Below are 18,207 nucleotides of genomic sequence, written 5' to 3'. Positions count from 1 at the left end.
TCAGAATCGGAGCATTATTTAATTTGTTTTCCTGGTCAACAGATCAGTTCTCACCAGGATTAAAACGCTGGTTTCTAGCCAAATAAACTGAATGGCACGAATTCAGTTCCTCTGCTGAGCAGTTTTACAAGTGGCGGCAGGAAGTTGGGGGTCTTGCGTGGGTCTCTGTCCCGAGATGACACGACCCTTTCTTGAAAACTCCGGATGGCAAGTTTTCAGAACATCTTCTTGCGCTTCCGTTGGCTGTTGGCAGGTTGGTAGATCGGGAGGGGAAGTGTTAAAATTCCAATTTTGTGATCCTCTTCTTCACCTCCCATAGGCACCCGCCTTTTGGAGATCTTTAATCGCATGGCTTTGGCGAGCTCCAGGACTCTGAGCGAAAGAAAATGAAAAGCCACCATCAGCATCGCATTTCGGGATACGCTCGCCTGAATCCCGCACGGGGCCACGAGGTAGGAGAGACAGACCTGTGACCCCAAGCATGGAGCTGGGGAGGAGAATGGTCCTCAGGAGCTTACAGCCACAGCCCCGCAGTAAACATGCTTCTTCCAAATGCAGCGAGAAGCAGCATGGCCTAGCGGAGAGACCGGCCTGGGAGTCAGAAGGACCTGAGTTCTAATCCCAACTCCATCACTTGTCTGCTGTGGGACCTTGGGCAAGCCACTTCTCTGTGCCCCAGTTAACCCATCTGCCAAATGGGGATGAAGACTGTGAGCCCCACGTGGGACACGGACCGTGCCCAGCCCATCCCCAGCGCTTAGTTCAGTGCCTGGCACATAGTAAGCACTTAAATACCATTTCAAAGACAAACCAATCAATCAAAAACCCCGAGGTCGGTGTTGGTTCGGCTCATTTCCCAAATTGGCGAGGTCTAGACCGGCTTATTGGCCAGGAGTCTCCAGTACCCACCCCTTGGGTGAGCAAGTACCTGCTACAGTGAAGGCTAGGGAGGGAGACCCTATCCAAAGTGCTTGATTTATGCCGCTGATCCTGAAAGCTGGGGAGACGTTTAAACCTCAGCGTCAGTCAATTATATTTCCACCTTGAGCCCAGTTTTAACAATTGGAATCGTGCAACCTCCCAGAGCCTCCTGCCAGACGAATTGTGCCACGTGTGGGAGGCTCTTTGGACCGAAACAAGGCCCAATTAGCCATGAGTGGATCCACACGGGAGAGGAGCCCTTATGTACGTATCTGAAAATTACGTTATAAATTCTTTATTTATATTAATGTCTGTCTCCCCCTCTAGACCGTAAGCTCTCTAGGGGCAGGGAACGTGTCTGCCAACTCTGTTGTATCACACTATCCAAAGCGCTCTGCACCAAGTGCTCAATATATACCATCGATGACAACCAATAACAACACACAAGGCCGACAGGAAACACTTGAGGCATTTACTCACTTTTGGTTACCTAGAACAAATCTCAAAATGGACTTTTGCACTTCTATGAAGGGTCATTTTAATCCCCCTTTCAGGAAGACCTGCGACATACCCTCCGTCGGTCAATCACTCAATTGCATTTACTGAGTGCTTATTAATCAATCAATCAATCGTATTCATTGAGCGCTTACTGTGTGCAGAGTAAGCGCTTGGGAAATACAAGTTGGCAACATATAGAGACGGTCCCTATCCAACAGTGTGCTCACAGTCTAGAAGGGGGAGACAGAGAACAAAACCAAACATATTAACAAAATAAAATCAATGGAATAGATATGTACAAGTAAAATAAATAGAGTAATAAATATGTACAAACATATATACAGGTGCTGTGGGGAAGGGAAGGGGGTAAGACGGTATTAAGTGCAGAGCACCATAATAAGCGCTTGGGAGAGTTCAACACGACATAATAATAATAACAACCACCTACTGCAGGTTAAGCGCTTACTATGTGCCAAGCAAGCACCGGGATAGATACAAGGTTGTCCCACGTGAGGGCTCACAGTCCTAATCCCCATTTTACATATGAGGTAACTGAGGCACAGAATAGTTACCTGACTTGCCCATAGTCACACAGCCGAAGAGGGGCAGAGCTGGGATTGGAACCCATGACCTCTGACTCCCGAGCCCGGGCTCTCGCCACTAAGCCACGCTGCCCTGTTCCTTGCCCGTAATGAACTTACAGTGCCCGGAGTTTCATTTATCCATCAACGGCTGTGCCCCTTCGCCTTGGATTTGCTGATCAAGGGCAACGGCCTATTCTGGGCACCAACTGCTTTGGACTTGTCTGGGGGTCGGTTTGTATTTCTTCCGGCCCAAGAACAGTCAGATGCAACTTGAAATGGCCTAAGTTACTACCAGAAAAGTGATTTATTTCCTTAACGTTGGTGAGGTGCCAGCTACTGGTAAGTCGGCTTTCTAGTTGGCCTGGCGGCGGTTCCCCAGTGATGATGATGGTATTTGTGTCAAGCACTGTGCTAAGCGCTGGGGCAGATGCAGGTTGATCAGGTTGGACACAGTCCATGTCCCACGTGGGGCTCACCGTCTTAATTCTCATTTTACAGAGGAGGTAACCGAGGCCTAGAGAAGTGAAGTGACTTGTCCAAGGTCACGCAGCAGACAAGCGGCAGAGCCGGAATTAGAACCCAGATCCTTCTGGCTCCCAGACCTACTTGTACATATCTATTCTATTTGTTTGATTTTGTTAATATGTTTGGTTTTATTCTCTGTCTCCCCCTTCTAGACTGTGAGCCCACTGTTGGGTAGGGACCGTCTCTATATGTTGCCAACTTGGACTTCCCAAGCACTTAGTACAGTGCTCTGCACACAGTAAGCGCTAAATAAATACGATTGATTGATTGATAGACCATGCTGCTTCCCTGAACGCAACAGAAGCATGGACTGCTTGAATGGCACTAGATTTGGCTCTACCACAGAGTAGCCGCGCCTGTGGGGGCACACAAAAACGTTAATGACTGAAACCTGTACCGCTCTGGTGGAACGGGGCTCCTTGTCATAACCGTTTTAGCGTCAACTGGGAATCGGGCTAAATCTGCTGGCTTTGCTTCAGGTGGCGGCAAATCCTTGATGGTGGGAGGGTGTTTTACTGGGAGCCTCTTGAAAGGCAGGGAGGCCGCCCACGCTCACCCCGATAACTGTATAAGATGCCACACGACCGTTCGTAGAAAGCCTAAGACGACATTTTGGCCCTGGGAGGTGGTCACCTTTGCCACGCTACTATTTATCTTGACGCTTTCCTGCCCCGACAGGCCCCAGGTCCCACCCATCTTGTGCCCCTCTTCATTCTCACTCCCCTTCCCATTCCCTTTTGCTCTGTCAGACTTCCATCCCTACCAGGCCTACGGGTAAGAGCACGGGCCTGGGAATCGGAGGACCTGGGTTCTAATCCCAGCTCAGCCACCTGTCTGCTGCGTGACCTCGGGAAAGTCATTTCCCTTCCTCTGAGCCTTAGTTTCCTCTTCTGGAAAATGGGGACTGAATCTTACTGCCTCCTACTTAGACTATGAGCCCCAAGTGGGGCAGGGACTGTCCAACCTTATCAACCGGGATCTACCCCAGCATTTAGAACAGGGCTTGGCACGTAGCGTTTAACAAACACCATAGTCGTTGTTATTACTGTTATTATCACTGCTGCCGGGGAATGGGCTGGGTATCAGAAGGCCTCCTGCCAGAACGGCAGCCATGTCAACCTGCCACCCGCCACTGATCGGAGAAATCCTTCCCCACCCTGAGGTGGAGAGCTTTGGGGATCGGCAAGGAAAGCAACCCCCCTCAATGTCGCGCACGGGGGATGGCTGTCTCGAGGAGGCCTGCTTCAAACATCACCTACGAGATGCCTCGGACGGCGGTCACACCGGTAGGGTTGGCGAGACCGGGGTCAGGTTGCCATCCCAAAGGCCCCTGCATTAATCTGGTCACGTCAGAGAGAAGAGGGATGGATCCAAGGACAGAGTGACCCCATCCCAACCAACAGGCCGGAGATCCAAACTAGGGCAAGAAAATTGACCCAAGTGTAGCAATGGCCCAAGCCGGTGGGCAGAGGTTACCGGTTCCTGAAGCCAACTCTAGGGTGGGACAAGGGATCGATGGCTACACCTCCAGACAGATACTGAGCATGCTAGTTATCCCACGCAGATAAAGTTCAGAAGAGAGCTTTATACTAAAAAATTCCCGGGCAGGAGTCCTGCCTCAAGCAAACATGGCCATATATCATACACCCCGGAGGGTAAGCCTCAACATTTCTCCCTATTGACGATTGGCAGCTGAAAATCTCGGCAACTTCTCCCCTTCCTCTGCCTCCAGAGATGGAGGGAGCGGAAATGAAAGCTGGCCACTTTTCTCTCTCAGTGGCTGGATCTGCGACGAAGCCGGGTTTCATTTTTCGAAGGAATTTTCTAGGAGGAAAAAAAGCCCTTTTTTGGCTCAAATTGGTATTGGGCCTCCCCTTAGGTTAACTTCAGCAAGGACTGCTCCAAGCAGACACCATCTATCTTGCCAGAAAATCTGCTGCCCTAGAAGACAAGCAGGCTGGCAGTGGGATGAAGACTGTAAACTCACTGTGGGCAGGGAACCGGTCTACCAAGTCTGGTTATATTGAACTTTCCCAAGCACTTAACACAGTGCTCCACACATAGTAAGCACTCAATAAATACCATTGATGAATTGATTGATTGGTGAAGGGAGCAAAACTCCCAGGTAGCAACTGTCAACCAGTGAACCTGCACTGAAACTCAAAAGAAACACCTACCCATACAATCTCAACCTAAATGTGGAATTAGAGAAGCAGCGTGGCTTTGGAGTCAGAGGTCATGGGTTCAAATCCCGGCTCCGCCAATTGTCAGCTGTGTGACTTTGGGCAAGTCACTTAGCTTCTCTGGGCCTCAGTTCCCTCATCTCTAAAATGGGGATTAAGATTGTGAGCCCCCCGTGGGACAACCTGATCATCTTGTATCCCCCCAGTGCTTAGAACAGTGCTTTGCACATAGTAAGCGCTTAACAAATACCATCATTATTATTATTATTAATTGAGGCAAAATTTTCAGTAAGGCTGTAAAAAAAAAAAAAGATTCTGCAAAATATTTTCCAAGTGACATTAGTTTGTTTCTATACAGACTTGGCAGGTGACATCCAGTTCTCCTCCCCACAACTTTTCCCCCAAATTATGATTAACGGTACAGAGGCAGGCAGACTTCTGATCTCTCCCAGGGCATTCATGTGCACATATTTATACGTAAAATCAAAAATCGCCCAAGAGAACATAGCATCCATCTCTCGTTCAATTAATTTGACAGGGCCCAAATCCTAAAATGGAAGGGAAGCAGACTTCAGACTCAAAGAGGGACGCATTTATCAGCAAGGAACAAAAGGTTCTGTTTCGTGTCAGCTGAAAGAAAATGTGCTGCTATTCCTGAACAATAACCATCTTGGGCTCTCTTCTTGTGGAAAACCCTAACAGTCTGCTCCGTGGGAGCAAAGATTCAGGCAAGCTCACTAAAAACTATGAAGGGGATGATGTTGGATTTTATTTCTACACCTGCTTCCTCTAAAGCCCACATCTTCGAAACAGGGAAAGCTTATCAAATCATCACCCAAATCTCGCTAATTCCCGTTCATTACTAAATTGGAAGAAAAATGTCAGTTCCAACTTAGTGGGGAAAACAAAACAAACCAGAAACAACCACCACCAAAAAACCCCCTTCCTCTCAACTCCAGACTTTCTTCCCCTTGCCTGACGAATCAAATGTGTCTTCAAAGAGGAAAGGCCAATTTCCCCCACTAAGTGCCGAGGTCACCAAGTCTTGTTATACTGAACTCTCCAGGCACTTAGTACAGTGCTCTGCACATAGTAAGCACTCAAATACCATTGATGGATCGATTGACTGGTGAAGGGAGCAAACTCCCAAGTAGCAACTGTCAACCAGGCAAAATTCAGAGTCAACCAGTGAACCAACAAGTATAATTCTGGGATAATGTATGAAATATAGCTTGCGTGATGGAAACCAAGGAATCAATACCATACTTCTACCTCATAGAAAACCAAGAGAGGGAAGAAGTTGCAGTGGGACTCCTCTATCTGTAGTGCTCTGCACACAGTAAGCGCTCAATAAATACGACTGAATGAATGAATGCAGTGCCGGCCTACAATTCTAATAAAAGGCAGTCAACTTATGTATAATGGTTTTGGCGGTTCTTGAGAAACAGTCAGCTTGAGTAAATGGCCAATTAGGGGACAATTTCCACAAGCTTGAGTCCGCTGTAAAAGGAAAGACGGTTTAAACTCCTTAACTTCTGATACAGAACTACACAACAGGCAATTACCCATTATTCTCACCTTTTTTCACTGAGTTTCATGTCCCTCTGTAGCACCGTCAGATCTGTCTGGAAGTCACTTATGTGCAATGCCAATGCTATTACGTAAGCCATTATTTTAGCCTTCATTGAAGCCGAAATTAAGTTCTGTACTCTGAAATGTTAGGAGAAAGTTACACCAAGTATGAGGTGAATAAAAATATGAAATTCAAGTGAAGCTAAACTAAAAGCACAAGCCCCCTTTCCTCCCTGACTGATTCTTTCATATCATGGTTTAAAGAACAGCCAGAAGACAATCAATCACCATTCTTATAACACAGGGCATTTTCTTTTTTTAAAGAGTCACACTAAAGCTGTGAACCTCTCAGCGGTCTTTTAAACAGGGAAGCAGAAACGGCATCTCAGATTTGTGACTGTTCGTTAATTAGGTCTAGCAAGATGGCTGTATCGTCTGTTCATTACTTCCCACTTGTCAGTCCCTTTGCAGCAATGTGTTCAGGAGGCTAAGGAATGCATTTATTTTTTAAAAAGGCACGTTCCTTCCCAAGGGAAGAATGCCTCTTCTAAATGCTGTAAAGAAATTTGGGGGTGAACCTGATCGATCGTCTACATTTTCAGAGGAAAATCCATCCACCTCTTTTCTACGTAACCTGCCCCCAAAATTTCTGAAATGAAAAATCAATGTTCAAGGGCCTCAGCAGCTACAAAGCCAACTAAGGATACCATCAATAGTCTCTGAAACCAAGATTTAAAAGCAGAACGGACACACAGAGATAGCCTACGGAATTAGTTTTCACACAATCAAGAGGTTGGTTTCGGAACGGAAGTACAGACAATAGAGGGTCTTTCAACTTAAAAAAAAAATACTACTACCTCTATGTATGTCAAATTCTGCTTTTTTCCACTGCATGCGAAATGGTAATCCCAAATACTGTTACCTGCCATTGTTATATGTTAAGGCGGTGAAGTTTTTCAGGAGTTTCGAATTAATGATGTGAGGAATGCCTTGTCCCACTGCACCTAGGACAGAAAAGAAAAACTACAGTCAGACCGCCTTAGCGAACCACTCCTCGCGTTTAAACAAAGATGCAGAAACACGTAAGAGGGGGAAGTCAGGAGGACCTGGGTTCTAATCCCGGCTCCGCCATTTCTCTGCTGTGCGATCCTGGGCAAGTCATTTCACTTCTCTGAGCCTCAGCTGCCTCATCTGTAAAATGGGGAGTAAGACTGTGAGCCCCACGTGGGACAGAGACTGTGTCCAACCCGATTACCTGGTATCTACTCTAGCACTTAGAACAGTGCCTGGCACATAGTAAATGCTTAACAAATACCATTACTCAATCATATTTATTGAGCTTACTGCGCACTGTACTAAGAGCTTGGGAAGTACAATTTAGCAACCAACAGAGACAATCCCTGCCCACAGCAGGCTCACAGTCTAGGAGGGGCGAGACGGACATCAAAACAAGTAAACAGGCATCAGTAGCATGGTTATAAATAAACAGAATTATTAAAAAAGCCAACCCACAATCAGTGACGTTTTTAAAATGAAACGGCTTTGAGGCAGCTTGGCATAAAACACTAACCAACTTGCAAGGGAATCTGGGTCAGGGTTGAGGTAAAAGGGTTCTTCTGGTTGACATACGGAGGGAGAAATGGACGTAATACCAAAGACTGAAATAGTTTTCATTCGATTTGCCCTTGCCAGAGCTCTAGTTTATTACTGCTTTAAAAGTCAGAGATGAAAACAAACAACAAAAACAGTGAAGAAGAATTCTCTCGGGAAGAGAGTAAAGGAAGGAAAGGAAAAACAAAGAACAGGCTACAAATCCATTTCTCACATTTAGTAAATACAATATTCTAGACTAAGGCAGTAAAAGATTTTCAACACCCCCTTCGGTTCAGGGTCTGACTCTCTACCAGCCCCATCTAAGAGCCATTAGACAATGACAAAAGTACAATATTAACTGGAGATCACTACTTCCCAATTACACCCCCACAAGGAAGCCGGGTATGCTAAAGTTGCTTAAATCGGGAAATTGGTCTTTGCGCACCAACTGCTCAAAGGTTTCATTTTGCTTGAGGTTAACAGGCCCTGTTCTAGATGGAGCTGGAAGAAAGTTACTTTTAGAAACAGCTCCCATTTAATATCCCATTACTTCAGAAGCAAACCTCAGTGTTTTACTTGTAGCATGGTAAGGCCAGAGTACGGTCGTAGCAATCTTGGAAAATGTCACCTTTTGCAAACCACTGAGTCGATGGGAAATTAGGGTAGCCCCTCTCAAGAGCTCAAGTTTGTCACGTTCATTGATTACAAATATTTACTAACAATAACTGTGGTATTTAAGCTCTTACTACGTGCTGGGGTAGACAAATGGGGCTCAAAGTCTAAGTAGGAGAGGACAGTACTGAATCTCCATTTTGCAGGTGAGGGAACCGAGGCACAGAGCAGTGACTTGCCCAAGGTCACACGGCAGGTATGTGGCAGAGCCAGGATCAAGGCCTGTGCTCTTTCCACCGGGCCACGCGGCTTCTCGAATATAGCATTTAAATGCACGTAGGAGTGGAGAGCTTGGGCGCCTTCTCTCCCTCTATCCCTATGCCCCATATAACCCCTTCGGCCAGTCTTCACCAAGATTCCCTTTCTCCGGAACAGTCCCCATCAACCTCCTGATGTTACTGCTGGGATCACAGTGCCACGGGAAATGCACCCGCCCAATCTACTTTCCCGACCTGTAGCCCAGGGGTGCGACGGGGAAAATCAACAAATCTGATCTACTGCCTCTACAGCTAGAGTCACCGGCTCCGGGGCAGGAATCAGCAAGTGTTTCAAGGCCAAATGTCCACTGAATTACCAGAAAAATGAGCATTTAGACTGCCCTTCCTCAGTACCTTTGCTTTTTTCAGTCATTCGTTCATTCAATCATATTAACTGAGTGCATACTGTGCAGAGCACTGTGCTTGGAAAGTACAATTTGGTAAAAAAATAAAGACAATCCCTACCCAACAATGGGCTCACGGTCTAGGAGGGGGAGACAGACAACAAAGCAAGTAGACAGGCATCAATAGCATTTTTTCCTTCCGTGGTTCAATAATTTTAATTGGATTAAAGAAGAAACTACAGCACATTAAAGCTTTAAGGCACCTGCTCTTAAAAAAAAAAAAAAGAAGAAAAATAGCAGGCTCCTTATTTCCCTCTTCTACATCTCCTTCCAAAATTTAACTCCCACTGAGCTTAATTTAAATTGGGCCTGTCAAAATGGAGTGAATCACTGGGTCTCCTGGAGTTTTATTAAGATAGAAACTGCCTTCTGGAACCACTATGAGAGATTTTACTGTACTGAGGGATTCTTATGTCCCAAATAATCCATAGCAAAGTGAGTTTTCTTCCACCATAGAGTTCACAGGGCAATAAATCAAAATATCCAGAGATGCTAAATAAACATGGAAGCCAAACCCTCATCACCCAGAGACCAGGCTCCTCCTCTTGTAACATACAATAAAGTTCATCTTTTCAACTTAGTCGTCCCTTCCAAGCATTCCAGGGGAATGCTTTCATTTTAATTGAGCCTAAGTGCAATTAGATGGACTCTATTGCACATCTCTTACAAATCAGAGACTCCATGTTTCCTTAGGTAAAGAAATCTAGATACCTCTGACCAGGCAGTGACAGTTAAAATGTATTTTTTTGTGATAAAGCTATCCGTGGGGAATCATTTGTACACGGGCCATCAGTTACCAACTTTGTTTCTCCTTATAAAGATGCCAAAGGTTAACTCTGGGGCTTGGTGGGGGGGAGTACGGAGGGAGACGTGGTAAATAAAGGAAGCAAATCAAGGCGACGCTGAAGGGAGTGGAAGAAAAGGAAAGGAGGGCTTAGTCAAGGTAGACCTCTTGGAGATGTGCCTTCAATAAGGTTCTGACGGGGGGAGAGTAACTGTCTGTGACTCTAATGGTTGCCTACCCATCTCCACGTTAAGCAGAAACTCCTAACCACTGGAACTGAATCAGGGCAATCGGCTCTCTCCCTTTCACTCACGGTCTCTCCTCTCCAACTAAAACCCAGCCACACTTTGCTCCTCTAATACCAACCCACTCGCCGTCCCTCACTCTCTCACCTCACCTGCCATCGACAGCTTTGCTCATTCCCTCTCTCCTACCTGGCGCTCCCTCTCCCGGACGGGAGACCGCTACTTGGATGGGAGATCGCCTGGGAATACCAGGTGCTTTAGGCCGGCGCTCAGAACAGTGCTTGGCGCTTAACAAATACCATCATCATTTCCAACAAACCAGCGCTCTCCCCATCTTCCAAGCCCTACTGAAATCCTACCTCCTCCAAGAAGCCTTCCCCAGCTAAATTCTCATCCCTCCATTCTATTTTTACCCCCACCTTATGTACTTGGGTACATAATCTTATTCTCGGTTGCTTCCCTTACCTATAATTTATTTTAGTGCCTCTCCCTCTCTCCCTTTAAGACTGTAAACCCCTTGGGATCATGCCTACCGACTACTGTATTGTCCTCTCCCAAGCACTCAGTACAGCGCTCTGCACAAAGTAAGCGCTCAATAAATACACTGACTGATTTTAAGTCGGCCTCGATAGTCCCCAGTTCTTTCAATCCTTCCAATGACTTCAAAGTACAGGGCTCTGCACACAGTAAGCGCTCAATCAATATTACTGAATGAATGACTCTGCCATCAAAGCTCTCCTGCCGTATGCCCCCACCCCAACTCATCACAAAAATCACACATTTTGTGAAGGTTCGGATAGAATTTGATTTGATTTGGTCTTTTAAGTAAACGGTACGCAATAATATTCCTAATGTAGCTAACTTGCTAGTTTTTTTTTACGGTTACACACTTCAAAGTGTATTTTAAAATGAAGAATTTCCATTTCATCTTTTCTGGGAAACCTGGCACTCTTTTCATTAAAGAGGTGAAAAAACTAAGACACGTGAAAACAGCTAGGAGAGAAATTTCCACCCATGGCTTACTTTTCCGCTTTATCACCCTCTGGAAGCCAAATCTGATGAGAGTGTTCAGATACCAAAGACATCGGGCCTTGTGGTCACGGACCTCTTCGTTGGAAGGTAATGACTTCAGCGCTTCTATGACAAAGGAGCAATGACTAAAATGGAAAGGGAAAAGAGAGTCAGCCTTTATGACAGAGTCACGTGAAGAACTGTGTAATTACAGCGTACGAGAAAGCTACATCTAATAGATCAGTAGAGGGTTTCCGGCCAGGTCTCGCAATACCCCAGATTTCTTGCACTGCTGACAAAAATAATGATATTTTCTAAACATTTACTATGTGCCAAATGCGACATGATCAGATTGGACACGGGCCCTGTCCCACAAGGAGTTCTCAGTCTGCAAAGGAAGGAAAACAGTTATTTTAGTCCCATTTTTCAGGCGAGGAAACTAAGGCAGAGAGGATGAGCAACTTGTCCAGGGACCCGGCAGCTGGAGCCAGGACTAGAACCTGGGTTTCCTACCAACCCCATGTTCTTTCCATGAGGCCACGATGCCGCTTTAAACTCCAGGAGACTTATCTGTTCTCACTTTTTTTATATTTTACTGTCCCCAGGCAGAGAACGCCTAGTCTACCAGGAAGACTGTGAGTCTTAGTGTTCAGAAGTCTGGCTTGCAGTACCAGCTGACCTTCCAGGTGACTAGGCAGGTCACCTAACCACCAAGTATCTCCGCTTCCTCTCCTAGTAAATGGGGATAATATTTGAGCCTCCCTCCCTCACAAGGATACGGTAAGGATGAAATAAATGATATGAAAGTGCTGGAGGAAATACAGTGTCACGCGAGACAGTAATTCAAAATGGTGACACCCCCTCTTACCGTAAGGATACTGTGCGGATGAAATAAATGATATAAAGTGCTTTAGGAAATAAAGTGCCATACAAAATAACAAAAACACCCCTACCATAGGAGGACACTATGGTCTAAATGGACAAAAAAGAAAGTGGGGGGGCACAGGGGAATGACAGGGGTGAACTGACAATCGTAAGTCAGCATTAAGCACTAAAGAACTTGTTTCCTAATTTTGTTGTACTCTCCCAAGTGCTTAGTACAGTATTCTGCACATAGTAAGAGCTCAATAGACACCACTGATTGATCAATTGCCATTTCAACCAAGTTATTTCTTTTTTAATAGAGACATTCCCAGAACAAAGGTACATCCACTAGGAAGTGGCAAAACTTCTCAAGACTTGCTTGGATGACTTCAGGCCTCTCTGGTTTTATGCTGTTTGCTCTCGACACTACCTTCTCCAGCTAAGTACACTCAGTCCCGTGTTTGACTACTGCTTTGACCTCACCATTCATTCATTCAATCATATTTATTGAGTGCTGTGTGCGGAGTACTGTCTTAAGCACTTGGGAGAGTACAACAATAAACAGACACATTCCCTGTCCACATGGCGCTTACGGTCTACGGGGGAGATAGACATTAATATCAATGGCAGATATGTACATATGTGCTGTGGGGCTGGAAGCGGGGATGAATAAAGGGAGCAAGTCAGAGTGACGCAGGAGGGAGTGGGAGAAAAGGAAAGGAGGGCTTAGTCAGGGAAGGCCTCTTGGAGGAGATGTGACTTCAATTAGACTTTGAAGGGAGTGGGAGAGTAGTTGTCTGTCGGAGATGAGGAGGGATGGTGTTCCACGCCGGAGGCAGGACGTGGGTGCGATGGATGAGATCAAGGGACAGTGAGAAGGTCAGCAACAGCGGAGTGAAGTGTGTGGGCTGGGATGTAGTAAGAGTAGCGAGGTGAGGTAGGAAAGGGGCAAGGTGACTGAGTGCTTTAAAGCCAAGAGAAAGGAGCTTTTGTTTGATGTAGAGGTGGGGAAATATGGCCTGAATGTTCTTGTAGAAAAATGATCCAGACAGCAGAGTGAAGTACAGACTGGAATGGGGAGAGACAGGAGGCTGGGAGGTCAGCAAGGAGGCTGATACGGTAATCGAGGCGGCATAGGATATGAGATTGGATTAACGTAGCAGCAGTTTGGATGGAGAGGAAAGGGCAGATTTTAGAGATGTCGTGAAGGTGGAACTGACAAGATTTAATGCTGGATTGAATATGTGGGTTGAAGGAGAGAGAGGAGTCTAGGATGATGGGATGGGAAAGTGATGGGAAAGTCGGGGGAGGGCGGGGTTTGGGTGGGAAGATAAGAAGTTCCGTTTTAGAGATATTAAGCTTGAGGTGATGGGAGGACATCCAAGTAGAGACGTCTTGAAGGCAGGAAGGAATCTGAGACTGGAGAGAGGAACAGAGATCAGAGCTGGAGGGGTACACTGGGGTGTCATCTGCATAGAGGTGGCACCTGAAGATATGGGAGGGAATGAATTCTCCAAGGGAGCGGGTGTAGATGGAGAATAGCAGGGGACCCAAAACTGAACCTTGAGGGACCCCCACGTTTAGGGGGTGGGAGGCAGAGGAGGAGCCCGTGAAAGAGACTGAGAATGAGCGGCCAGAGAGACAGGAGGAGAACCAGGAGAGGATGGCGTTCCAGGCCAGAGGCAGGACGTGAGTTACAGTGAGAAGGTCAGCAATAGCGGAGCGAGTGTGTGAGCTGGGATGTAGTAAGAGTAGCGAGGTTGAAGCTGAGTTTGGATAATGTTTCCAATAGAAGGGGATGGTTGACAGCGTCGGAGGCAGCTGAGAGGTCGAGGAGGATTAGGATGGAGTAGAGGCCGCTGGATCTGGAAAGGAGGAGATGGCCGATGACCTTTGAGAGGGCGGTTTCTGAGGAGTGAGGGGGACAGAAGCCAGATGGGAGGGGGTCAAGGAGAGAACTGGAGAAGAACTTGAGACAGCGGGAGCAGACAACTCGCTCAAGGAGTTTGGAGAGGAATGGTAGGAGGGAGCCGTGGGGTCAAGGTCAAGTCCGGAAGTTTCTTACCTATTCGTTTGGACCATTTTCAATATTTCTTCCGATGTAATATTCTTAAAAGCTTCAGAAGGAATCTGAAGGGCTTCATATTCCGCAGAGGAAATCACTGAAGTAATGTCAAGAAATAGACCAAGGAAATTCAGGCCACAGGACTGTGTTCTCCCCGTAATCTACAACACATACGGTCTCATTCACGATTTCCGTGGGTGGTGTCGGTGTAGAGTTGTCTGTGAGATGGGGAATGTACCAAATGGTCCTGAGATCTTTTCCAAATACCAGGGAGTCTCAGCTGAAAGCAGGCATAAGGTGGTTTTCTCACAGAGAACGGGGGAGGGAGTAGAAGTAGTTTGCTCTTCCCTCTCCGTCTCCCGGAAGAAACCGCGAACCCTAGGAACGGGCTCAACTTTTTGTTTCGTATGGTGATATAACAACAACAATGGTATTTGTTAGGAGCGTACTACGTGCTAAGCACTACTCAGCACTGTGATAGATTCAAGATAATCAGGTCTCACAGGGGGCTCACAGTCTAAGTAGGAGGGAGAACAGGAACTGAATCCTCATTTTACAGAGGCCCAGAGTAGTTAAGTGACCTGCCCAACGTCACACAGCAGGTAAGCCGTGGGGCCGGGATTAGAACCCAGATCCTCTGAATCCCTGGCCTGGGCTCTTTTAACTAGGCCACGCTGCTGTCATCCAGTAATTGTGTCCTTGTAGAATCTTGCAATGGGATGGGATATGATGGGATTTTCCCTTGAGGCAATGGAAATAGTTTAGGGGGTAGATATCTGAAGATACCACCGTGACTGACATTTTTGGACTCACACTCTTAAAATATTACTATGCCCACCACCAGCAGAACACAGTACGCCTCTACCACTCACCATTATTTTACTGTATTAATTACTATAAAGTTCCAAAACACAAAGATTCATCAAGTACTGTATGGTGGTATAGCCCAGGGGAAGCATTTCTTCCGACACTATTGGCACCAAACGTGGACTGTGTAATTCCCAAGACGGAGTCACGTGCTGCGAAGACTGTTTCCTCATTTTTTCCATCATATTATCCAGCGATGGTCTTTATTGAGCGCTTGCTGTGTACAGAGCACCCAAAGTGCTAGAGAGAGTAGACGCCAACGGAGTTGGTAGACATGTTCCCTCCCCATAACCACCTTACTCGTAACCAGACTGCATAATGAAAACATACATTACAGCAAAACGAACTGTAATTATAGAGTTCTACTTAAACTCAGAATATTGGTGCCGAATTATACTTTCCAAGCGCTTAATACAAAGTAGGCACTCAATGAATATGACTGAATAAATGTAACTGCCTATTTTTTCAGGCTTAATAATCAAGCTTCAAAGTTCTATAAACAATTCCACAAACTTAACCCTTTGCTGCTAAAAATCAGACTATGAGAATTATTCATATAGTTGCCCCTACTATTTAAGTGAGAACAGGATTTTTTTTTCCACGTTTGAAACCAGAGTAGCTTGCTGCCACAAAAAGGATACGGTCTTCAAACTTGTAAATGTCTTCTGGTTTGGCAGCGTCAACATGGCATGGAGGCAGGAAGACAGATTCCTCTTCTAATTTATCTGGAGTTGCCTCACTGACTAAAGCTTTACAGCACGGGAAGAGAACACAAGAAAATTAGATAAGAATGATATGATCCCACGCTACACTTGAATCACAAATTTTAAAGGTGGAGGGGGGTGGGGAAGGGGAGGGGAAGCGAAAACTACTCCACATCCAGATCCACATCATGACCTTCTCTACTGATGGCGTCTCCCATCAAGAATGATGGACGACCACCCTGGCAAACCAAATAATAATGGTATTTACTAAGCGCTTACTAAGGGCAAAGCACTGGGGTAGGCAATCAGATCAAACATGGTTTCTGTCCCGCGTGGGGTTCACAATCTAAGAGGTGGGGACAGAGGGTTTCTTCTGCCCATCTGCCCATGAGGAAACTGACAAAATATAAATTGCATATTCATTTGCCCAACGGGGATGACCTGGGATTGGAACCCAGGTCTCCTGCCTCCCAGTCCAAAAGGATTGGGAATTAGCTTCTGTCTATTACCACTTTTTATCCCAGCTGAAGGCGAGGCAGCATAGCCTTGTGGATAGAGCACAGGTCTGCGAGTCAGGAGGCCTGGGTTCTAATCCCGACTCCATCACTTGTCTGCTGTGTGACCTTGGGCAAGGCACTTCACTTCTCTGGGCCTCAGTTACTTCATTTGTAAAATGAGGATTGAGGCTGTGAGCCCCATGCGGGACAGGGGCTGTGCCCAACCTGATTTGCTTGCATCCACCCCAGCGCTTAATACAGTGCCTGGCACATAGTAAGCACATAAATGCCGTAAGTTTGTTTTCATCATAAATATTTTTCCTGACACAGTGAAAATAGGTTAAATGAAACTAATATCTGATACCACCTCTGGGGACAAGAATTGCACAAAAAAGCCCCAGAACAAAAAAGGCATTCTAGAGGCATTCTAGACCTTTTTTTTTTTTAACATTTTTGTTGCTTACCATCCACACCCCTTGTATCTATGATGTTTTCTACTGCTTTGGCAACAGCTATGTTTAAAGTTTCACTGCCAACTGCATTCATCCTTCTGGCATTCAGAGCTCGCTTCTGTTTGGTAGTACCAAAGGCTTCGATACAAGAATCCACCTACGGGACGAACAAAAACAATTTACTTGGGAGTAGCGGGGAGCACAGCACAGCGTAGTCCGCTCTTGAGGACGCTGAGGTATTCAATTCCACCTCTGCTGTGACTTGCCCGGGGTCACACAGCAGACAAGTGGCAGAGCCGGGATTAGAACCCATGACTTCTGATTCCCGGGCCCGCGCTTTAGCTACTATGCCATGCTGCTTCTCTGTGACAAGAGGTCAGTGACGGGAGAAATGAAAACGAAGCACAGTGACGGGGTTGGCTGGAGAGGAATGAAGACAGCAAGCTGGCGGGTCGGGGGGAGAAGAGAGTGACTAAGTGGGGAAGGAGAGAGCTGATGGAATGCTACTGGATCATCAGCCGTATTTATTGATTTATTTATTGATTGATTGATTGATTGATTGATTTACTGGATGCGAGTCTGGAGTTAAGAAGATCAGTAACCGTACTCCGATCAATTCAGAGCCATCTGATCTTTGTGCTTCAGGACTGTTACAGCAGGAAAAAAAAAGCTATCTACTCTTTCTAGAAGAACATCTGTATTGGTCTCCAAAACAGCAAACTGGGAATGACTTCCTAAAAACAATTCTATAACCATATGCATATAATAAGAATAATAATAGTACTTGTTAAGTGCCAAGCACTGTCCTTAAGCGCCGGGGTAGATACAAGTTAATGAGGTTGAACACAGTCCCTGTCCCATATGGGGCTCACGGTCTTAATCTCCATTTTACAGATGAGGTAACCGAGGCACAGTGAAGTGACTTGCCCACGGTCACATAGTAGACAAGCGGAGGAGCCGGAATTAGAAACCAGGTCCTTCTGATTCCCAGGCCTGTGCTCTATCCATTAGGCCACACTGCTTCTCTGCGGCACATCGAAGCCACGGGTCGTCTAAGGGCACACCCCAATTTAGGCCAAGGGAGAGGGGAGATTAGACAGTTGGAGGGAATACCTACACAACTCCTTCATAACCTCAGTTTGCATTCACAGGTGGAAGCATGCTCGGGAACACGCATCTAACCCGTAAAACCAAACACAATGCTTGCAAGGATTCCCGGGGCATACCAATTGGGAACTTAAGGTCTATGAAATATGTATTGAAAGAACCAAGCAGACCCATTCCCGTTACTGAGTCACCTTATTCCCGACAGGTCACAACTGGAGAAGTGGCATAGTCTAGTGGAAAGAACACAGGCCTGGGAAGTCAGAGGACCTAAGTTCGTTCATTCATTCTGTCGTATTTATTGAGCGCTTACTGTGTGCACAGCACTGTACTAAGCGCTTGGAAAGTACAATTCAGCAATAAAGAAGTCAATCCCTGCCCACACCGGGCTTAGAGCACTGAATT

General features: G+C 46.2%; 1 protein-coding gene across 1 annotated transcript in view; it reads right to left on the bottom strand.

The window, feature by feature from the left end:
- POLR1E (RNA polymerase I subunit E) overlaps positions 1 to 18,207 on the bottom strand; it is a 31,761-nt gene continuing 13,554 nt past the window's right edge. Inside the window, exons 6-12 of the mRNA XM_038769703.1 lie at positions 16,711 to 16,855; positions 15,687 to 15,794; positions 14,179 to 14,275; positions 11,262 to 11,395; positions 7,206 to 7,287; positions 6,290 to 6,421; positions 1 to 372 (exon numbers count right to left, since the gene is read on the bottom strand). Coding sequence (XP_038625631.1) covers positions 216 to 372; positions 6,290 to 6,421; positions 7,206 to 7,287; positions 11,262 to 11,395; positions 14,179 to 14,275; positions 15,687 to 15,794; positions 16,711 to 16,855 — 855 coding nt within the window. The 3' untranslated portion in view covers positions 1 to 215. The remainder of the gene's footprint in view (positions 373 to 6,289; positions 6,422 to 7,205; positions 7,288 to 11,261; positions 11,396 to 14,178; positions 14,276 to 15,686; positions 15,795 to 16,710; positions 16,856 to 18,207) is intronic.

Source organism: Tachyglossus aculeatus, chromosome X4 (assembly GCF_015852505.1).
Source record: "Tachyglossus aculeatus isolate mTacAcu1 chromosome X4, mTacAcu1.pri, whole genome shotgun sequence".
Lineage (NCBI taxonomy): Eukaryota > Metazoa > Chordata > Mammalia > Monotremata > Tachyglossidae > Tachyglossus > Tachyglossus aculeatus.
This window is presented reverse-complemented; position numbering and strand designations above follow the sequence as displayed.